General features: G+C 37.4%; 1 protein-coding gene across 1 annotated transcript in view; it reads right to left on the reverse strand.

Moving 5' to 3' along the window:
• Window positions 1-1,132: 1,132 nt before the first annotated feature.
• AVL9 (AVL9 cell migration associated) overlaps window positions 1,133-24,080 on the reverse strand; it is a 38,028-nt gene continuing 15,080 nt past the window's right edge. The window contains exons 2-16 of the mRNA XM_040068492.2: window positions 23,245-23,365; window positions 21,058-21,143; window positions 18,808-18,879; window positions 17,885-17,974; window positions 17,449-17,515; window positions 16,750-16,790; window positions 15,578-15,616; window positions 12,075-12,144; window positions 10,950-11,497; window positions 7,837-7,971; window positions 6,840-7,059; window positions 5,347-5,464; window positions 4,567-4,620; window positions 2,615-2,703; window positions 1,133-1,756 (exon numbers count right to left, since the gene is read on the reverse strand). Of these exons, the coding sequence (XP_039924426.1) occupies window positions 1,662-1,756; window positions 2,615-2,703; window positions 4,567-4,620; window positions 5,347-5,464; window positions 6,840-7,059; window positions 7,837-7,971; window positions 10,950-11,497; window positions 12,075-12,144; window positions 15,578-15,616; window positions 16,750-16,790; window positions 17,449-17,515; window positions 17,885-17,974; window positions 18,808-18,879; window positions 21,058-21,143; window positions 23,245-23,365 (1,845 nt within the window). The 3' untranslated portion in view covers window positions 1,133-1,661. The remainder of the gene's footprint in view (window positions 1,757-2,614; window positions 2,704-4,566; window positions 4,621-5,346; window positions 5,465-6,839; window positions 7,060-7,836; window positions 7,972-10,949; window positions 11,498-12,074; window positions 12,145-15,577; window positions 15,617-16,749; window positions 16,791-17,448; window positions 17,516-17,884; window positions 17,975-18,807; window positions 18,880-21,057; window positions 21,144-23,244; window positions 23,366-24,080) is intronic.

Raw genomic sequence — 24,080 nt, forward strand, 5'->3', positions numbered from 1 at the left:
GTTTTTCACAGTCATTCCATCTATTCTGTCCTGGAAAAAAAATTAAAGAAGGCTTTAAACCAGATCCCATGTTTTCAAGTCACTGAAGCAAAAAAACTGACAACCAAGTTGCTGAACAGTGACAATGTTATGCAAGTGTGGCTTTTCTAATAACTTTACAAATGCACATAAGGAATTAAAACTTAATTTCCTAAAAACATTTGAGCCTTCTTGTCTATCTCTCATGCAGCTGCTGCATTTTATTTGAGGAATAGGAAATGTAATCATGACTACAAATCTTGGCCCCAGAAAAGAACATGGCAAAATGCTGACAGATACTGATGAGGCAATAAACTAAGAGCCTTTTGATACAGAAAAGTTGGAACACTTGATAATGTAATGTAGAAAAAGTTAAGAGCAACATGTGGGGATGTCAGAAGGCATCTAGAGGCACACACATTGCAAGAAAACAGGAAATAATCTCCCTTGGAATCAAGAAATGTAGGAAGTGCAATTGGCTTGCATACAGAAAACACCACATGCATGTTACATAGGAAATACAGCATTATGCCACATCTTTTCAAATAAACTATTATATTTCTTCACACAAGGATATGAACTGAGCTATTCTAGTTACTCTCAATTCTAGTGTTACTTTCCTTATGAAAAAAGCAATTATCCAAACAGCACATTCCCTGAGTCGACACAGAAAATCTACATAACTGATTTTCATTTGGAGGAGTCCTCATAACTTTACTGGGGGGAAAAAAAAAAACCCAAACACACAGAATTTGCTACTGGTGCTAGTTTTGGATTGGTTTAGTACTTCATATGTATGCAACTACATTAATGTTGTAATTACATCCTAACTTCCAACACTGACTGTGATCAAATTCCAGTTTGGGAGAAATACTTTGTCATTCTTTCCCTGAAGAGATCTCTCCAACTGGAATCCCATTCATGTCCCAGGGGGAAAACTCAGCCAAAACATACAAAAAGGTATGATGGCCTACTACGAAACATGAAAAAAACTACTGATTTTGCAACTGTCACACAGGTTTGGAGATACAAAGAGAGCTATAGATAGATTAAATCAAACAACTCTACATGGATACAGAGGACAGAGGACAAAAAACCCTTGTCAGCCACAGTCTTACTCTGCACCTTGTTGATTTTAATTTGCAGGTAAAAGCGTGAAAGTTCCACCCTTTAAGGGTTGCAGAGATTCTCTCAAGTCCAACCTAAAAGAGGAGTTATTATTTATATTCTGCTTATTTCTAATAAGAATTCACAAACATTTGGCTATCTGGATTGAAAAATAGAACTACTTTACATAAATATCTTCAACATCCAAGAAAATGTACAAATCTGAAGTCAAACATTTGGCTTGCAACAAGCCCCATTTGCTAATGTCTTTATAAAGGCTCAGTTTTAAAGAGAAGTAGTCATTTTAAATATAACCAATACACAGCAAATGCCATCCCATTTTATGGTGACACTCCCCATTCTTCTATACTTCTAGGGGACGTGAATAGTAATATTCCACATCTGCTTGCAAGCAACATATACCTTATTTTGGTCCTGGGTAGGTAATCCCCACTCCTACATTTTGGAGTGGGTTTTTTACAGCTCAGAGAAAGATTGCACCTGAAATAGTCAGCAGCATTCTGCCAAACCAGCATTTAGTCCCCAAGGCTTTGGGTTGAGTGTGTGAAAGTGGAAAACCATGATGACATTGCCGACTTTGCACTTGTGAAGGCTCCTCCAACAGACTGACCTGCAGTACAAAACAAAGATCAACACTGAAGTGTTATCTTTACTTAGCTGCTACAAAGAAATATATATATATATATATATATATATATATAAATTATTCAATCAGTTGTCCAATTTGAGATTTAAAATCCAATTCCAGAGTCTGTGCCAGAAAATATTCAAAGAATTTGAACACAGCCGCTCAGCAGAAACGGCCTGTGGTGTCCTTTGCCTGGGAAGGCTTGGTAGACTTTGGGCTGAAAGGCACTCCTGACCAGAGTGCACCACAGCAAAAAGAAAAGACAAACTCCAATGCAATAAAAGAGCAAGTTAGACAATTTTTGGCCCAGCTCTTGCCCAACAACTATCAGGCCCCTTAATGGATGAACTCCCATTAACTCACACTGAAAGATGACCATGTGATGATGCCCCCGTTCAAGTGCAACAAGTGCTTTTCCAGAAAGTTATAGACTGCTGTGAAATCTGCAGAAACTGACACAAGGACTTTTTCTGATCTCAACCAGCTTTGGATAATTTCAGTCAAAGTGATAACAAAGTTGAGAATAACTCAATGTAGATGCGGGTCAAAGTATTTACCACATTACATGGAACCTCCTACCTGAATATCTCTCTTCCCATATTCACCTCCAGGCCGCACTGGAAAATGAATGTATGCTAATTTCTTTCTCTAGCTGCTTCTCCTTCTGCTATTACACAATATATGGAGCCTCAATCAGCAGCTTTACCCTTCAAAATGTTGCTCTGATTTGTGCACGTTATAAAGCGCACTTGGACTAAAACAAAATACAACTGAGAAATAGGATGCTTCTTCAAAAAAGATCTGGCATAGACATAAACTGATTTTAAATAGATTTCTTACCTACAGCTTTTCCTGTTTGGACCACATTCCGGCTGGTAGAAACCATCACATTTCCAATCTTCTTTCCACGTTCGCTGTTTTGCACTGAGCTGAACAAGAGACATACTGAAGACTGTTAGTTGACTGACTTACTACTCCCAGGTGTAAATGAACTAGTTAAAGTATGTGTCATTACACACAGATTTACATATCGTACATATATATTGTTCACATATATGGTCAACCCCTACTCCTGCATTCATCTTACCCACAGAGATCAGTTAGGTAAGGTTCTCAGAGGATGAAAAGATGCTGCCAGCAGGACAGGAAATCAAAACACCCAGTGGTTCATTCTTACACAGCACACTTTAAACCTTTTACAGACTCCATTGGGTTGGAAAAGATGTTTCAGACCTTGGAGTCCAACCCAGGATTGAACACGACCCTGTCAACCAGATCATGGCACTTGAGTCCCACATCCAGCCTTTCCTTAAACACCTCCAGGGACAGTGGCTCCACTCCCTAGGCAGCCCATTCCAATGTTTAATCAATCTTTCCTAAACATTTATCAAAATGCATTTATAATCAAAATTATAAAGTCAGATTTGCAATGGGTTTAGGAATTCTTAGCCCTAATATGTAACCTTTAAACAGAACAGCAAGTGTAACTGATCAGTCCTATTTTTCTAGATAGAACTTACTTTATATCTTTGTCTAAGATTAAATTTTTGATCAAGAACAGTTTATACTCATGCTTTTGTTAAAGAGGTGCACGAAAATTATAGATATGATCATCATTTGGAAAGAAAAGCACAAAAGCGATCAGTTCTACCGCACAAGTACAACCACTTGGACATAATCTCATTTAGTTTTCAATTGTAACTTTCAAGTCCACATTTCAGGCTTTGCAAACTCATTAATGTGAAACTTAACAACTCATCGTGCCACATTCTTTTCCCACTTTCAAAATCTTCAGTGTAGATGGAAAAAGCAGAAAAACCAGAATACACCAAAACCAAGTCTAGGCTCAGTTTGCAAAGGCAAGTAATTCTGATGAGGATCTGGTATCAAAGTCCCACCTGCAGAATAAAGGCACTGTTGTAAAAATACTTTTTGTATTTTTACAGCACACTAAGAACTACCGGTCCTTTTACACTGATGTCACACTACCCAGAAGAGTTAGTAACTCCCCTTTCAAACAAGGGGACTAAAGGGCAACATTATAGACACCTCCAGAGCTTTCAAATTAAGACTTCGTAGAAAGATCATACATTAATATTAGAGAGAGAAACTGTTGGTTTATGGTCAGCACAGCTAAATGAGAAAAGAAACCATTTTGCCCAGTGCTTAAACCCCAGGCTGAATTCTGGCTTCAGTTAGAGCTGAACACCTATGGAAAAAACAAGCACCACTGAGTTTTAGACTTGAATTTTAAAGGCAGCAGTTGGGATAATCTTTATCTGAGTCTGGTACAATAAGGCTATGCACAACTCATTTGAAACTTTTAAATTGAAGGAACTGAACCACATCTCACTATGCATACAGTGAACTTTGAGTTTTAGAACAATGCTCTATTAAAAACCAGCTAATTAGAAAGAAAAAAAAACACAAGCTGTTTTCTCCTAATAATGAGACCTAAAGTCAAATCACTGATGAAGTTTTAACAGCTTTAGCTGACAAATTAAAAGTAAATGTACAAAAGCCTTATAACTGCAATGCAAAAAAATCAAGGCTGTATTATGTGAAGTCCAACACAAAATTGTGAATTTGCCTTTTTAAAAATTATTATTTATTTCAGGCAAATGTTTCATCTTTAGATGTGGTGCTGTTTTGCAAGAGAACTTTGAGTATAGTTTCATGAAGATGGCCAATTTGAATCCTTATCTTGTTTAGTTCATGATAGCAACAGTTATACAGTTATTGATATTTCACCACACCTCTGAAAAACACAAATGAAAGTACTATGTACTTACTGTGACAACCTTAACTTAACATCTGATACAGAGTACTGTCCCTGGAATGGATGGCTAGAAGAGGGGGAAAAACCCAAGAAAACATTAATTTCTTTTTCATGATGAATCTGTATCAAGCAATTATTAGCTGTATTCCCCTCTGCAACTCACTAAAAAAAAAGTTTAAAAAATGTTTCAGATATACTACTCTAACACTTCACCGAAGTCTGGGCTGCAGTGACTATTCAATGAAAGATTTCTTATGAACTACCTGAAAGGTGCCTTCTAATTACAGATGAGATATTAACAACCTTTCATCTTTCATATGAAGTCAAAAGCACATCCTTCCAGCAACACACAGCAAACAGAAGACATCCCTGAAGTAGACCAAAAGAGCTTTGTAGGTCGAAGGAAAAACCTTTTTCAGACTACAGCAACTGACAAAATAAAACAAACTCCCTGCAGCAGAGTAATAACCCACACTAAATAGAACACACACAGCGCCAACAGTGGTACCAAGCCTGGCATTGTCAAACCTTTCTGGGAAAATACACACAAAACAGCCAGCTCCCCTCCATCCCATCAATGACAGCCTTGGACACAGCTACTCCCTGCACACTTGGAAGCAATTAATAAAAAGCAGGAACATGTGAGACTATTCCAGAGGAATAGCAAACTTTCTGTAGCTGGGGTCAGCTGACAATCAACTTGAACAAGTTTCACCTCTCCTGACCTCTGGATATGTTTTTCTTTATAAAACTACTGCTCAGAATTAGAGAAAATGCTACAAAGTTTCCTTACCTAGAATTTACCTCTGCAAGAGCTGGATGCTTGTTGCTATTCCATACTCTGTAGTTGTGGGTATTTTTCCAGGCTGTTACAAATGCTGTTCCAAAGTCTGACAAAATCTTTTCATTGTCTGATAAATTAAAATAAAGATGAGAATGTGAAGAAATTCATCAGAGACGTAATAATTACACGACAAATTACTTTTTTTCTTGTAAGAAAAACTTAATTTTTCCAGGCCCTTATCAAGTCAGTAACAATTAAAACTCCAGTACTAAAGCCTGGGTACTTTAAAAATGATTTATTTTTATTTTAAAGTGTCAAAAATATACAGTACCAGGGCAAGAGGAGAAAAAAAAGTTAAAAATTACTTTTCTTATTTTTAATTCATTTATAAAGCTCTAAGAGCTCAACTGGGAAAAAAATAATCCAAATATATGTCTCTTGACTTCTTCTTTGGGCAGTGACAGGAAAGGGAAAAGAATGGCCACATAAGCAACCAAAAACAAAAACACAATTTGCACTGGTCTTGGTCAGATATATTGGACTTTGCTGTACTGTTATTACTCATTCAAATGTAGTTTCTTCCAAATCCATTCCAAAACTGCAGTAGGAAATACTGTGGAATAAATTAATCATAATAACCCCTTTAAAACACTAAAAGGTATAGGAAATAATGTAACAGCCAGCCAGTAAAGTGGTATGAGTTCCCAGAAAACCCTGATATTTCATATCAATCTGGTAATCCTCCTAAAATATCAATTTTTTCAGACCAACAGCTTGGTATTTTCCAGACTTTAAAATCAGATTCTTAATCGCATGTTTTCTCGCATATACCAAAAAACAAAAACTTAATTTAATTGGTGTAAATAGAGAAAAATCATTATGAGAAGGAAGTTAACAGGGTAAGGCAGGATGAACTAAACATTCTCCACAAATAAAAAACCCTGCTTCTTTTATTTATATTCACACAAAAGGTTGGAATTTCCTTCTGAGGTAAAGCAAAAAATGTTGAGCTTCAGGAAACAAAAGCTTATAAGTCTGTAAAACCTTTCACATATGTGAATCCCTACTTCAGACCATGGCAAGAAGGGAAAAGAGCTGGAACAGGCTAGTAAAACTCCCTGCACACAGATGCTTAACTTCATGTTTCCTTGAATCCAAGGAGTTTCCCAAAATTAACTTCAGGTTGCAACACAGTCTAGAACACACTCAGATTTGTAAGTCTCATCACATACAGGTTTCAGGTACCTCTACTTAGGAGGAAAACTTAATTAACTCAAGGAGAAGACATTCTAATAAGAAAGTGTCTGCAAGACTGTGAACTAAGGATTAATAACAAGCTTGTTAAGAAATAACAAGGACAGCCAAAGGCAACTGGAAAAGCACCCCAAAACAGAACTGTAGGCAGAGGGAGATCCACTGACAGACCACACATCAACAGCAACAGAGCAAATGCTTGACATGTCCACACTCATCTCCATCCCTAGACAAGGTATCTGTTCTACCTGGTTGCAGGACAGCAGCAAGCAGTGCATGTAGATAAGCACTGAACTGAGCCCTGATCCACTCATCTCCTCCTTCCCATCCAGTGCCATCAAGGAACACATCATCTCTGTTCTCAGTTACATGCTTCACCAAGTAATCTGAAAATCTTAGGTCAGCAGTTGTCGGGTTCAGGATCTTACGGAGTTCTGGATCGTGGATTTGCACATGAGCATCTTCTATCTGTTTGAAATAATTCCAAGGGTAAACATTTGTCTAAACAAAACTGCTTATACAAACTTAAACTACTACATATTGCTACCTAAATCTAAACCTTCATTCCCCCAAAATACCAAGAAAAAACAAACGGCCACAGAAACAATGAACTAACTGTTCTCAGAGTCAGATACTGCTCCGATTTATCCAGAATTAGATCATTTCCCTGGCACACAGTAAAAGCTGCTTATTTGACAGGATTTGGCAGAAACTTTGGCAGAGGCAGTATGGTGCTTTTTGATTATCACCTCTATTTATTAAGTTGAATACCTATGTGGAACCACCTTAGGTTACCAGATGCTGATTATATTGTTTTGTCTATTTGCTAGAAGTGACAGTGGGTTTTAGATACCGTGTTTTAACCCTCTTGATTAAATCGGATGGAAGTCAAATCAGTACCTGCATCTGATTCTCATCTGCAAGCACTTATTTTTGAAGACACAAAGCCATGAAAAAGCCCATGATAGGAAAAATGAAATTACATCACCAACACAAAAAAAATTTAACAAGTGCCCTGCAAATTCAAGTATCAGATACATATAAAAACATGGACAATAGTTTCGCACAGCTGATCTAATCCTGTCCTCTCAACTCAGAAATTTAACAAACTTCCGCAGCTGAGAATTTATTTCACATGGAAGGAATTCAAAATTCAGGCATGCACGTGAAACTGTAAAGCTACATTTAAAATAGAACCTCAGCTGCGCCCAACTTTGCCCCCAGCTCAAATGCAAAGATCCGTACTTCCACGATGGCATCACTCAGGTGTTTCTGCTGACGGAACAGGATGTTGGTAGCGCCCGCAACAAAGCCGCGGACTGTCACATCCGACAGGAGATGATGCTGCTGCAGCGCCATGTACGGCAAACAAAGGTACCCCTGGAGCAACAGAGACATTCAGAGAAATAACATTAAAAAAAAAGTGCCCCTATTCAGAGGTTTTCCTAATGAAAGCCAGCATATTTCACCCAGAATGAACCTTGGTTATTACAGTTTCAGCCGCAATCATCTGTTGGTTTTGCTACATGACATTTGCAAAACAAAGCCATCAGATTCCACGGGAATTAAATTTTTCAAGAGATTGTGTTGCCTTCCAGTCTCAGGACTGAAACTGAATCCAGAGCAAAGGATGAGAATTAAACGTGTTTGTAAGGCAACAGAATAAGCAGTATAAGAGCAATAATAAGCAGCAAGAAAGAGGCCTCAGGTTAGTTCAGAGACAAGACACCAACGGAGATAAGGATTCATCTCTCCAGTTGTGCACATGATGTCTTCTAGTAGTTGTCAAGTATATAATGCAGGAAAGCTACACACAGCTATCCACATTTTGTGGGTGGAGATTTCCAGACACCAGAGATAGCAATCAATTTTTGATAAGCATACGCAAGCCTGCTTTAAGAAGGAGCAGGACAGAAACAACACATGGTGCTTTTTAGCTGCTTCAGGGTTGTAAATTCATCTAGAATCCTACACTCCAATTCAAAAAAAACAAACAAAAAAAAAAAAAACAAAAAACCAAAACAAAACCCCCCCCAAAAACACCAAAAACAAAACAAAACAAAAAACACACCAAAAACAAAAACCCCAAACCATTTTGAAAAAAGGCTTTGAGTTAGTCATTTGGAAATTATTGAGGGGCAGATGTAGGTAAATTTCTTTTTAAACACGTACCCCTGACATCTAATTCCAGCTTTTCAACTGCATAAAACCCAAAGCAATTTATTCACTAGGGCTAATAGCACATTGGACAGAAACAAAGAGCACATACACTTTATTACCCCGTATGTGGTAATTGGAAACATATGGAAGAAAGGAGCATAACTACTCCCTTTTGTTGTATTAGACACAGGGATGGCCTTAGAGATGACAAGCACTTATCAGCTGAAAACAAACAGCCTGTGTCAAAGGAACAACAGTGCTTTGAAAGGAATCACAAACCTAAAATGGAAAGTTTTCAAAAAATACAGCTTAAGAAGCAGGAAAAGGAAGGCTTAATTACTGTATACTAAAGTAGCAAAGTCTCGGAAATCTTCCACTATTTAAAATATCAAAAGTCAGTTGAAAAATGCACATTTGTAAGCACAACAACTTTTATTTCCATTAACATGTTTCATTCTTTTTTAAAAGAGTGCAAATGAAACGACTATTAGATCTTACAGAACTGGTACTAAATAAACAAGTACCACAAGCTATTTTCCCTTATGCTCAGGCGTACCTGGATAATGCATTATGTCACCTGGCAAAACCTCCTCCCATTCAGATTTGTCAGATTTATTAGTCTTTCCATGGCATGGCATAAAACAGTCCTGAGTTAAGAGCTCTATATGAGATGTAAACTTTCCAGTAAGTGGTTAAAACCGTAACTTTGAATCAGATTTTTCTGCTAACTCAGACATGTAAAGCCTTTTCGGCTTTAATTACACTGGCTAAACTCAAGTGAAAAGTGTCTTTGTGGAACAGAAGGTAGACATGCAGAAAATGTCAACTTCCTTAAAATCCTTTTCCATTTGATGAGCTTAGTAGCAAACAAAAGTTTGCAATTGGAAGTGCCCTTATCAATTATTTTATTCTTGCTTTCTATCTAGCATTTTCAAAGAACTAGACTAGATACAACTTACAGGCTATATTGTACATTAGACAGATCATAAGGACAAACATCAACTGCAAATCTTTGTTGAAACAGCATTTCTCATGGTGACATGAGGTAATACAGGGCAATGACATTTGAGCTGCTCACTTGGGCCCACACACTGTACTATTTCCAATGAAAGCTACAGTGATAAGCTTAAACATAATCATAAAATACAATATTCTGCAAGGAAATTCAAATAAACCCCTGCAAAGGGGAAAAAAACCACTTTGAACATCAGCTGCTTGAGGAAATAAATCTGAATCTTCTATCTTCTACTATGGGCAAGTGTTCATTTAAAAATTTATTACATTAAAAACAAAACAATGAAATGCATTATATAACTTCTTTCATTGATAGCAGTATCTTTAGAAGGGATGCATTTTATCTGTTTTTTATAGGAAACTAGCAGTATCTTTAGAAGGGATGCATTTTATCTGTTTTTTATAGGAAACTAGCCCTACTAATGAGCCCTATTTACCATTCCTATTGCTTGTAATCTGACCATGCCTATCAGAGACCTTAGAGATTCAAGAATACCTGGAGTTCAGTTAGGTATCAGTGCAAGCTTAAAATTCAGCAGCTCAGCAACATGCACAGAGAAAGAGACACAGAAAGTTATCACAGACAGGAGGGTGAAATTTCATCTCATGTATTTTTAATGTGTGTTTATATGTATATATGCATTTATATACACATTTTGTGCATATATACACATATGCATTTAAAACTTTCTCTATATAGACATATCGTTTTAAATGCATATGTGTATATATGCACAAAATTTTATATCTCTCTATATATACATATAAATATAAAAAGAGGAAAACATTGACTTAGGTGCCAGCAAAGGTAGAGCTTTTAGAATCTTTGTTTAGATTAAGGTATCTAAAGGCTTCTGAAGAACTCTGATAGGTTAGATCACCAATTCATCAGACAAAAAGAAAACTGTTTCTGCTACAATTTATCAACCACAGTGGGGCTGCAAGTTACCACCATGTAAAATAGCAAAAAACCCTGCAAATAGTATTAAAGTGTAGGTATGAAAGTGGAATGCAAATATGCATGTGCACAACCCCTCAGGCCTTTCCACCTGCCTAGGAGAGACCATACTTACGTGTTTTGTAGTACCTACTGCCTACGTGGAGTTCAGTAACCAAAATTATTAGCCACTTCTGGGAAAAAGAAGTCTTTCCGAGTTACCAGGTAGCGCAAAGAACATGATTACCTTAGTAAAAATAGCCAGTGGCATCCCATACTGGTCCTCTTCCAACCCAGACACCAGTCCTTGAACGAGCACCGTGTGCCCTGTGTTGGCCTGGGGCTGCACGGTGATGGGGAGGCTTTCGGAGCTCACGCCTTTGCTCTGAAGATTTTCTGCCTGCTCTGATGCTGGAGTCTCACGTTCTCCTTCTTTCAAATGAGACTCCTCCAAAATGCTGGGATCTAGGGTCTCCCAGTCGCTTTCTGAGGATGCTGGAGAAGCACGGGAAGGAACTTTCAAGCGCTGCACAGTACCGTTGGAGGACTGAGCTCCATTGCAAGTCTTCTCAGGCTGGGAGAAAGGCACGTTTGCTTTTTGACCTTCCAGTGAATTATTTCCTGCCATCTTCCTGTCTCCCTCTTCCATTCCTAAGTTTGCATTTGAAGCATCAGCAGCAGACACAGCAACGCAGTCATCTAACCGTGGTCTGTTTTCCTGCAAGCCAGCATCCTCTGATACGCTCTTTCTTGGTCTGTACTGCGAGCAGTCACTAAGACCATGTTCAATCATACCTGGAAAGAACAGCACATACGAATATCAGCATCTCAATCGAAATTTAAGTGACTTTTGTGGGGAAAAAATAAAGTGCTCTTGTGTACACAGAGGAAACCATGTATTTTAAAACACTACTTTAGGGAGGGGGGGGTGTGTTAAAAACCCCAAACCCTACACTTTCTCTCCCCAACATTTTGCTTTAAGACAACTGATTGGAAGCTAAGGGTTAGCAAGGTTAGGGGTTATGTTTGTTGGTTTATTTGATTTTAAGAGTACATGTGGAAGGTAAAATTTATATTTTGGGGTTTTAAGGAACTCAACAGGAATGCGTTACTTATTCAGGGGTCACATCTATGTTACCTACAGGAAATACAGAAAATCCAGTGGTTCCAATTAAGCACAAGGAATAACCCATAAACTGCAAGTAGTAGGTGCTAGGAGGTGTGTGCATAGTACATGGACATGCACACAAGTCACCCATTCTTCAGGCAACATATCAACCTAACTGTTATCACATTGATTTCCAAGTGACAGCACAACCTGTCTCAGTTATCACCAGAAAGCACAAAAAACAAAAAAGTTCAAACTTCTTACCAGGAAAGAGTGACAAGACAGTCATCAGAGCTCCCACCAATCTATTTACAGGAGAAATATAAAACAGCACCTGGCGACAGGAGAGAGGGCAACAGGAGGAAGAGAGAATGCAAGTGAGGAAAGGGGAATTAGGGAGGGGAGAATGAGAAAAATAACATTACACTTATGCATGACAAATGACCCATGCAAACTATTCAAGGCACTGCTTTTTATGTTTATTAGAAAGTCTGCTTACTAACAAAACTTCCTACAACAGTTCAAAGTGAATATTTAAACATGTCTACAGAATCCTTACATAATATTTGCAATATATATTTTATATATACACATATAGATGTGTTGTAACATATTTCTCAGTTATTCAGATTTTTCTACTGTTTTTTATGATTTTTTTTCCAAATTGATCCAGTTACTGAAGAACTGACAGAAAAAAGTTGTTTCTGGCATGCTGCATAAATTCTTGCTCATTTGTAGCACATTAAATTCACTGTTATAAATCAAAGAGGCCAAATAATCTCCATTCCAGAACACTGACACAAACCTATGCAAAAACATTTCTTTTAAGGAGTTATATTAAGGATATGTAGATTAATGAAAATCAGGATAAATGCTGCATGCTTTTATTACAGTAATATTCATATGTAACAAGATTTTTGGAAACAAGACATGACAGATATTAACTTTAGCACTTAAGGTAACATGGAAAAACAGAATCTCCTTAACTAAATCAGAGAGACTGGAATTAGTAAATTAGTTAGGAATTTAAAAGAGGATGTCAAAGGCTAGCAATGAAAGAAGAAACAGAAGCCAGACTGAATATTATTGGAATTTCTTCAAAATAGGCCTTCAGGAAAAAAGGGGGGGAAAGGAAAAAAACAGACAAAAACAAACCAAACCCAACCAACCCCAAAAAATCCCCACAAAAATAAACTTGTTTAAAAATTCCATTTTTACATCCTTAATCAGCATAAAAAAACCCATATGTGAGCATTACGAGGAATTAAGAATGCAAAGGAATATGGAATGATCTAACTTTACGACTTTGCAGTCCAGTATAATAGGCATATGATGTAATTAAAAGTGCAAGTTTGTGGACTTAGTCTTAATAAGAGACTTCTGCTGCAAGAAAGACACTTTAGAAGAGACTGATGAGTAATAGCTCATGTCCCACCAGCATTTGCCAGTCTACAAGCTAGCGAACTGATGGAACAAAGAGAAAGATCTACACAGCCTTAATGCTGGCCAAATGATACTTAATGGTACCTCAGCTGAAAACAGACTATGTATATTATCCTAAACATACTACAAAGAAAAAATTGTACAAGATAGGTGAATTCAAATTGTAACAACCACTGAAAAAGCATGATGAGAAGAATAAGCAGCTAATCTGTGGAAAGAGTTTTGGTCGACTCCAATGGGAATAAAAATGCATAACTTTAAAGATGCTGCTTTATAATGTATGTATGAAAAATGCATTATATAATAGCAATGAATTCCAACAGAAAGCCTATGACACTCCCACAGGTTTAGATTCTCAGACACCGTGCATTCTTAGCCAAGCTTATTTTTAAGCCTACAGAAATAATTAAGCCTATAAAGAAGTACCTTGTTTTAAAGAAATCTATTCCAGGCTAGATTTTTGTTTGGGTATACCACTTACTTAAGGCAAATACTTTACTGTATTTGTTTCATCAGGTCCCTCTGCCATCTTTCTGTCTATAAGGATGCACAGTTCCTTACCCCTCCCAAACCCACTACATGGGCCACAGCATTTACATCAGCAAACTGGGTGGTCCTGGAGCAGAAAGTGAAAAGATCACCATCTGGAAGTAGTCTCCCAGCCTAATAGCAGCTGAGAGGTGAAAAAAATTCTTTTAGCCTGTGGAAAAACATCAACCAAATTGCTATGGATTAAGGAAGTTAGTCTGTGGCATTTTTCAGATCAAGGAAAATTGGCATTACGAGTGGCTTCTTGCATATTATATTTAAAAGTCTTTGAACATACAGATTCCCACAGTTATTCTGAAACCATAACATTTGCCAGAAAACAGGCAGCGCCTGAAAACCAAAACTTTCTTTTGAAATTGCAAGTGTTGTCTTCCTGTCAGAGCTTAGGGAAAAACAGACACAAAGCAACCTGCAGGTTTGTTCCATAAGCATTCAGTAACTTCCAAAAACAATGTTGTATGTTTGAGTAATATGAACACACTTGGGAAACCCTCTCTCTCTCCCTCCTCTCTTCCTGTGCATTTGTGTCTTGTGGTTTGAGCAGTTTCAGAAAAGAACTGTAGCTCAGTTAAGTATTTTCTTTGTATATGTCCAAACACTGAACTGATCTGGTGACCCCTACTGTGCCATAATTGTATTTTCTCAAGTGTACCTTTTGCATAGCCTTTAATATGGTCATCTTCAGCACATATTTTCATCAACAAATCCTGAAAGAACTGTCAAGGTCTATCTGACTTACAGAATTAAGTGACAAATGCAAAAGCTTTGGAGAAGCTGCTACATCTATTTTAAAATGGAATAGCATATTTACTGCCTCACAAAAAGTATCTAGGTCTCGGATATAGATTTAAAAAAACACCTCCACAACTGTTTTGATAACTTATAGATTAAATCCTACTGACTTTCCAGCTACAGCTAACAGGAAATTCTAACATGCCCTCCCAGCATTCTGAAGAACTTGGGTTTTAACACAGCAGGTTCACTGAAGAAAAAGGACATTTGGGAAACTGAAACAAAGCTTTAAATAACATTTTTAACCAAAACAAAATCCCTGCATAAATTTGTCTGGCAACTGATACACAGTCATTTCACTCAAAGTTCTTTCTCTAGGGCATTAATATGAATACAGAAGAAAACAAATGTCTCAATTTCACATCTGCTTTCACATTTTGCATATTGCACTTAAATTACTAAAAGAGCAATGCTTCTGAGGCAGTAAGATAGCCCAAAGCAAGCACTGAGCCTAGAATTCAGCAGTAATTATCAATTTATAATCTGAGTTCAGCCTGACCCAACAGATACAGCTCTCTTCATTGTCTCCTGCATGGAATTCAGGTCTGAAGGACACTTTTAGCACTTGTTTCCTTTGGTCTGTCTATTTAAAGCCTAAACCAGAACTTTTACTTACTGCATCTTTGTAAAGCTGTATGTGCCCTTTTAGGTACCCACATTTCCTATCAGATCCTCCACACAGGAACCTATCTGCATGATGTTTATCCTGTCCTATATTTCACAGTAAGTTAATTTTCTCTGGATGCATTTCATCACATTTTACCTACTCTGGTTGGGATACCAAAAAAAAAAAGCAACGTATGGACAGAACAGAAGGCAAATTAATAGGTCAATACACAGCAGTTTCTTTTAGCCTAATAACCCAATTTATATATTGATGGACAGTTGTTGATATGACTTCAGATGCTTCTATTTTATAGATGAAAATGATTTAACTGCTGCATTTCTCTTTAAACTACCTGCCTCTGCTTACAAAGCATTACCTTTTTCTCTAGAAGAATCAATTTAAAAAGGATCAAGACCTGAAAAAAAGCACAAAAAGAAAAAATATGGTGAGTGAACCACTGCCATTTTTCAAAAATAATGTGCAAGCATAATCTCTTGTTCAAGGTTTTATGTTAATCACTGCAGAACAATCAAATGACCAAATGCATTTGACCAGTGAAAACCAGTGTTCCAACACCCTTTCTCCACCTGAGCACACATTTAAAAATAGCATGAGTTAAAAAAAAAACCACCAAAAAATAATCAAAACCTCCACAAACAAGAACTGTGCAATTCAAATCATATGTAGTTTAGCGAAAAGAACGTGTGCAATCCCAGAATTTTGAAAAACAGTAAACTGCATAAACATAAGAGTTCCTCCAGAGAATTACTGAAAAAAAATCCAGCAAAATACCAAGAACAATATTCACCTCACCTAATTTTAGGCATCTACAAATGAGGCATCTAGATCAAAAGTGGCTGTCCAGACTCCCTACACTCAAGGAAAAACACACATGCTTCTGGGTTATGATTGGAAGACATCTGAAGTTAAACAAAAATAAATTCTACCCCAAAAATCTACTAAGCAGGTGCAAATACACCATGAAATTCAGAGTCTCAAACTTGTTTCCTTGATGCATCTCAGTTAATAAAAGATTCTAAATGCTATTTGTACTTTAGCTATAGGATACACTCAATTGGAACAGAAATTAGGAAAAAGAAGGAGAGGTCCAAGTCCCCTCAGGTTCTATGATGGCAGAAGCTACCAAATTTGCAAAATGCAGGGAAAATGCTCCAAGTTGTGTCTGTATAGACTTTAGCAGCAGTCTTTTATTACATTCACGGAACAAGAAACAGGAAACAGAAACAAGATCACAAATGAGATAGCATTTGAACTTTGGGACAGGATTACAAAATGTCACACAAACCTAGAAATCTCCAGGAACCCCTCAGACTTAAAAAACTCCTTAGTCTGGAATGTGCTTCCACTGAAGCTATGCAGGTGGAATGTGAGGGAAAAATCAGGAGGCTGTAACCAGCAATACCTAGGAAACAGTCTTCTTACTCCCTGCTCAGGTATGCCTAGATATGCCTTTTTTCCTGTTCCTCACAAAGCATTTTACTCCCCAAAATAGTGCAGTCCTTTTTATATTTAGTAGAGAATGCCTACCTTGTGTCTAAAATGGAGAACAAGATCCCGAGGAGACAGACCTGAGGCACCAAAGAGAAAGCAATTATTACAACTCAACAGCTGATAGGGATTCTAATTTACTTCTTGTCACCATTTTTCAGTGTGAGGTAGACACCCATTATGGATTCTGTGTGAACCTGTTTATTTCAATAGCAGAATTCACACAATTGTTTTTTCTTTTTTCTTTTTCAGCAGGAGCAGGAATTCATCAACAATAGAGAAAATAATAACATGAATAGTTGTGCTCTGAGTTAACTCCTGTTGGCTGCCACACAGCATTAGGGAAACACTGAGGTAAATACTACACTGCATTCAGAAAACACAGGGAAGAGTCAGAACTGGGTGCTGAGATATCCTAAATAACAGGTAGACGCAAGCTTGAACAATTTGATGGTGTGGGCTGTTCAATCAAAAAATTAAGAATGTATTGTTTATCAAAAGCAGATGAATAGTTGCTAGTCAGACTTTTAGGTCAAGGAGTAATATGGCTTTCAACCTGAAACTAAGTCCTATTATGAAAGCAACATTACATTTTACATTTATTTAAATCCATTAATAAAGAAAAGCAGACTTCTGCTGCTGAATCTGTTAATGCACATGAACAAATTAGCTGAGGAGAGGCATGTGTTGTTTAGTGTAACATCATCTCTGCTGCCTTGTACAAAACAAGTCACTTACCAAGATAAACTTGTGACCCTTCTAAGGAGGTATTGCCCAAGGAACTATTCATATGATCATAAAGTTCCTGTAAAAGTTAGAACAAAGGTTAAAAAAAAAACCCAGAAGGTGTTAATGGCACATGGTCACACAAAATCCAGAATAAATAAAATTCACTTATTCAAGGATTTCAATGGCTTATTCCAGAAAGCAAGCAATATTTTACTAATGGAATCAGAAGAGATACAGGCTGACAACCACACTTGTATCTCATAACAAATCAGAAAGTTGACTTTCTGTCAGACTAGGGTAGTACATTTAGTTCATGTTAAAGTATTACAGGAGCTGAATAAATGAATGACTCAAACAAAAGGAAAATCTGAGCACTAAATTAAAATACTAAAGTTTGTGGCCATACACTGAAAGCTGTTCTTTGTGGATTTTACTGGAAAGTTACCTTTAGAATTGAAATTTGTGAGAAGTCTTTTTCTTCAAAATATGCATGTGTGATGAGTTGCAGTTTTGCCTGAAGTAACCCATACAAAGGCTTGGAAGAAAAACAAACACAAAAGCAAGTGAATAAAACTATTTAGTCACTCATTTTGAACTTTAATCTTCTTCCATGCTTATCTTGCAATACTGACACTTTATTATACATGAGTTCATGGATGAGCAGTCCTCAGTGGTTAACTTCCAGCATCCTTCTCCTATGCTCATTTTAAATGAAGATAATTTCATTTTCTTTCCATTTGCATGCACCATACCCTCATTGAACGTCTTTCTGGAAAAGTGGCTTCCTGCTTTAATGCTGTTCACAGTAGTAATAGCTCCAGTGATAGTTCTTTCTTCAGCTTTAAGCACAAGTATTTCCTGCCTGGTGACCAGCAGCTTTTGATGAATAGGTAGAAATAAAAGATACCTCTTCAAAACAAGAATATGCTGTATGTGTGGCTATCAGAAAACCTCCCTCACAGTTGAAGGTAGTAGCCACTCTCTCCAGCTACTATGCTACATGATCTTTGAAGCCTTTTCCAACCCTACCCATTCTGTCATTATACTAGCCAAAATCCTCAATTCTACCAGCCAAACTCCTCAATTCTACCACATGAAATTGAGTTAGTGGCATTTAAGAAGGATCAGAAGTGCAAATAGGCATCTACCCATGACAATGGCAGACACTTTTGCAGTTACAAGTAGGTACCACAAATTAAGGCAGCTCACTCAAATGCCTCGGCCTTCCAATTTGATTTTACTCTAGTATTTTGTTACTCTGCAATGGCTAAGACAGATGTTAGAAGATAAATGCTCCAAATAAGAATATGGAAGAACAATTGTTAAGGTTAACTGAAGGTGTTTTGGGAGTTAAACAAACGTTCTTACCAGTTGACTGAGAACACAGACGCTTTTCTGTACAGTTTCTCGGGTGATGTCTGCTTGCCGTACTTTTAATGCCTAAGAAATAGAAATATTACAGAATTTTTACCCAAACACAATTTCAGAAAGAATTATTTCCCAAGTCTAGTTCCAACTACCCCACTATTTAAATAAAATTCTAAAAATGGCCATCTTCAGCGGTGGAATATCCAAACCATGCAACAGTACGCTCTTACGTTTTCACAAGGAACAGGCTGGGAAGGAGAGGCACGGGTGTTGTCTGCTATGTTAAGGAATGGTTAGATTGTGAAGAGCTCTGAGAAACAGCCACAAAGAGGTTAAGAATTTGTGGGTAGAAATCAAGGACAGCACTGACAAAGGACACCTGGCTGGGCTCTACTACAAGCAGCCTGATCAGGGAAAGCCTGTTGATAAGGCCTTGCTCCAACTATGGAAAGCATTGTGCTCACAAGCTCTTATCCTAATGTGGGAATTCAACCACTTGGATGCTGGCTAGGAAAGCAATGAGTCTGTGGATGCCCCATCCCTGGCAGCTTTCAAGGCTAAGCTGGATGGGGCTTTGAGAAACCTGGTCTAGTGGGTAGCATCCTCACCCATGGCAGGGAGTTGGAACTAGATGATCTTTAAGGTTCCTTCCAGCCCACACCATTGTATGAGGATTCTATGATTCTACCCAGTAAAAAGGGTCCTAACACTGACATGCCAGAGCTGTATTCTCATCTCATTGTGTTTGCAAAGATCCAAATACAGCTGTGACACTTGGCAAAGCACTGTTCAAAAGACACTAGTGTGAGAAAAAAGCAACAGCCTAGAAAAGGAAATGGCATTTTAACTCAGGGGAATGCATGGGAGAGATACAACACATCACTTGCTCTTCTCTAACATCATCTGTGAAAAAGGATCAGAATAAAATGTCTCTGCCTAGAAATCATTTGTTCCATACTCAAGCATCTTTTTTGAGCCATCCATAAAATAAAAGCTTATCCAGAAAATAAGCTCCATTCTCAGCCAGAACAAATGGTCCCAGCACTTAACAGCAAACCTAGAAATGGTGAGGGCAGAACACACACAAATGATTCACTTAACTACACAAGACAGAAAATGTATGGACTGCAGCCTACACATCAAAAAGGACAGATGGAGAGAGTGCTAGAGCTGTCATATGAAACACATTGGGTTTTATTCTAGTTGTTCCAAAGAGTTCATTTTAAATATTTATTCATCTTCTTAATTGGTTACTAAAAAGCATAAACTGGAATCAAGAGCACAATAAAGCCAAGTTATTGCATAGTTAAATACAGCAAGACTCTAAATCACAGAACAGAGTGAAGGCTGGTGCAAAAATAATGAGCAAATGAAAATCAACATGGAATTTAGTTCTAAAGAAATGGAATTAAAAACTGCACGAGTAAAATTTCTCCTAGAGCAGGAACAGGAACTTGAAATATAATCAACATGTAATTAACACAGAGTACATAAATGAGTCATATATTCAGAGGGAGTAAATTAAAACTCAAACCCACATGATGTTCCAGATTCTTGGCAATTCACTGAAAAAATAAGTAATTTTAAAATAAATTTGTAATAACTTCTCAATTCTAAGTGGACAGATCATACTACCATTACTATTTTTAAAGTTTGTATTTTTAAACATGGGATGATTTGTGTAGATCAAGTACTTGATTTCCTCAGTGTGATCATGTGCACACTGTGGCTCTCCTCAATTTTTCAGTTTTACTGCTATGAGTTGGAATCACTAAGCAGCTACCATGAATGGGAAGATTCCAGTCTACTCTGCAAGTGTACACTTGGCAAAGGAAGTAGGTGAAAAGAAACATCCCTACACTTGCATGGTCAGATCCCAGGAAGTACTCCAATTCTCTATGGAGAGAAATTTCAACTTTTTCCACCCAAAAGGCCTACTGCCTGGAAATTTAACTTTGCCACGTGACAGACTGTCAGTTGGTGCTGATGGCTGGATTGGCTCTCAAGAAACAAAATGCATTTTTCAATTGCCTTGAACATTTTAAAAGATCACAATACACCTGCTGATGTATGGGAAAAAATACTTCTCAGGTTCTGGAGCTACACAGTGTGAGCGTTTTCACAGACTTTATGTAAGACAATCATGAAGTTTTTGCCTGTTGGTATAATGCAAGCCACTGAATTTTTGGTTTGTTAATGCCTTGAGCCTATTATTCATTAAAATAATTAATTCACAACTTGTAAAGTTACCTTTGCTTCAATCTGCCGATAGCAGGAGACGCCATACACGGTGGTTCGATCCCCGCATCTTGGAGGCAGATGGAAAAACACGGTATCTAGAAAAAAAAGACTGTTTTGTAATTCACTAACAGGAGTTTGGTATATTTATTTTCAGCATCTCTTAAAGGTTTACCACAGAAAGTACTGCCACACACTTATTTTCTAAAGTTTAAAAAAAAAAAAAAAAAAAAAAAACAAAAAAAAAAAACCAGAAAGAAAAAGGAACAAGTCACCTATAAAGTTATGTCTGGACTTAAAATTAGTTTTCATATTGCAAGATAATTTGTGGAAGAATCTCCAGCTTCATGTTTAGCCAGAACAAGCCAGCACTGCTTTTCAGAAGCAGCACCTGACAGCAGAGAAGCACCACTGAAATCTACAGGCATGCTGCTTTCCCAATTCAGGACAAAGGAACAAAGGTAAGACACTGTGACTCAGTGTGTACAATTTGGGAGTGTGATGCCATTAAGAGGGCAAACACAACCAAGATAGAAAAAAACCCCTAACACCATTTAAAAATGCAGAAATTCAGAAAAAAATCATGACACACAGTTGAAAGGTAGATATCTACACCACCACCAGCACTATACTACCCAAAAGAATTTGTGAAACCTAGTCTGACAGAAAATAATTACTGTCTCTGTGCAAGAGCAAAACGAAAAAGAAAAGTATCTATAAAATATGGCAAGAGAAAAGCTTTTATGGCTTGAGATATACACACACACACACACACACACACACACACACGTACATACACACACCTGCTGCTATTGCAAAATAATTGCTAAACTCTAAGCAAAGAAAGACAGTTGTCCTCTCCTTTCAAAGCGTGAGTGAAATTTTTTTTTAAACCAACTATTAATTTTTTGTTTGCTTCATAGTAAAAAAATGAACAGGAGAGACAATCCCATATGCATTATGACCAACAGAGAGGGGGACTTTTTATAACAAAACTTACTATCTTGATCAAGTTTCTATTCTGGAGATCACCTAGGGTTTTATAAAGCCTGCAAGACAATTTCCTGTACCAAGTCATCCTCCTTGCACAAAGGAAACTATCCACGGGAATTAGTTTAAAACCCAAAAACCAGATATCTAATAAAGTTACAGTAAGTTAAATACAATTATTATCAGAAAATCTATTTGCTTGGCTCAAGTTCATGTGTATTCTTCCCTATAAAACACAAGGATATATATTTCCCCTTTGATGCCAACTCTTTTTTTTCTTACCAAAAAAATAAACATTTATATTCTTCTAGCACAGAAATAAAAATGCTCAAAGTTGAGTATTACCTGGAATGGTACTGAGACAAGAGAGAGCAGATAAATGCAGCTGCCTGTGATTTTCCTAGCTTTGAATCTAGCCTACTTCTTGAAATGCAATTTAAAATGCAGAAATTCAGCAAAAAATCATGACCCAGAGCAGTCAGAGACACTCTTATTGCTACTAGAAAGGGATTCTTTTGATAAACTTCCTTTGTTTCCAAATGAGATCTCCAAAAGCTGGACAATAAGGAAGCTAAGTATATAAAGTTAAAAAACCAGAACAAATTAAAAGTAGCACTAAAGGGTTTCTGTTATTTTGTTGTTTAAAGTGACTTCCTTGTTGTCTGCTCTGCAGAAAGAAAAGATGGAACAACTGGACACAAATATAAATGTCAGGGATGAGTAGAACTGCTAATAAAGGAATAAATACGCTACTAAAAAAACAAAAAGTGCCACAAACTTGGTGGTGACTATACGGCAAATGGATACTTCTGTCTTTATTCTGGTAACAAATATCCTTTTAAAGCTCACCCTCTTATACTGACATGGCATTCCATGACTTGTAGGTCATTTTAAGAATCTCTAAATTAGTGAAAGAGAGTTTATTCACCCTTCAAAGAACTTCTGAGAAAGCCAGCAGCCTTGCTTTGTGCTAGAACTATGCAAAATTGATGTGTAACCTGTAAGTTTTTACTGGCATCTGAATTCTGGATTTAGGAGGTACACCTTCACTTTCACCTAAAGAAACATGCCATTGCCAATGTATTTTGCAACTTAAACAAAAAGTGCAGAAGTCTAATAGTAAAAAGAATCATTGGTCAGCTGTTCAGATGTCAGGTTTTTTCTTTGCATTGCAGTAGAAGTACACACAACTTTTCTCTCATTGCTCACCTTCCTGATAGTTGTGAGCGCCATCCGGTAAGGCAAGAAATGGCAAGTACTTCCATTCCTCTGGTAAACTGTGGCTGTCATGTCCTTCTCCAGGTTTTAGGGGAGGATAGGAAAATTCAACCTAAACAAACAAATGAAAACAAAGGGGAGAAAAAGAGAGAATACATTACACTTGCCATACAAGCAGGCCTCTATGATTCAGCCTAGCCCTTTTTTCCCTACCAATATTATGGGGAAAAAGTGGTTTTCTTGCAACTAGCATTCCTCCTCTCTTCCTTCAGTGCACCCACAGACTGACTTGTGTGGTTTAACTGACAGGCCCTGGGCAGATTCGGCTTCTAGAGCCTAATTCCTTTTCCTCAAGAGAAATGAAAAAGACATTCAAGCAGAAAACAGCACCCAAGAGCTGAATGTCTTTTTCCCTGTACGCACCAAGCCTGAGCAGCACATTGCCACACCTGCAACATCAGCAGGGGTCATTGCTGAGCACACATATCCTGAAAGCAGATTTGACTTCCGAGCCCTTCAAGTGCTCATGACTAGATAATGCTAACACATTAAAGCCTCTCTTTTACCCTGCAAGATGTTGAATAATCTCAGAAACTATACTAATAGCAAAACACTGGCTTATATGTTTTTAAGTCCCTGACTGCAACATGTTCTACACAATGGCAAAAAGTATTTCCTTTTCCTTTCACTAAGAAATCCTGCTTTTCAATTTTGCCTTTCATCTAATTGCCATTTACCTCTTTTTCCTAGAAATAGGGACAATCTTTCAATTTCTTGCACTACACTTTAAAAATTCTCTACAAATCCATTTCCCACACACATCTACC

This window comes from Hirundo rustica, chromosome 1 (genome assembly GCF_015227805.2).
Source record: "Hirundo rustica isolate bHirRus1 chromosome 1, bHirRus1.pri.v3, whole genome shotgun sequence".
Classification (NCBI taxonomy): Eukaryota; Metazoa; Chordata; class Aves; order Passeriformes; family Hirundinidae; genus Hirundo; species Hirundo rustica.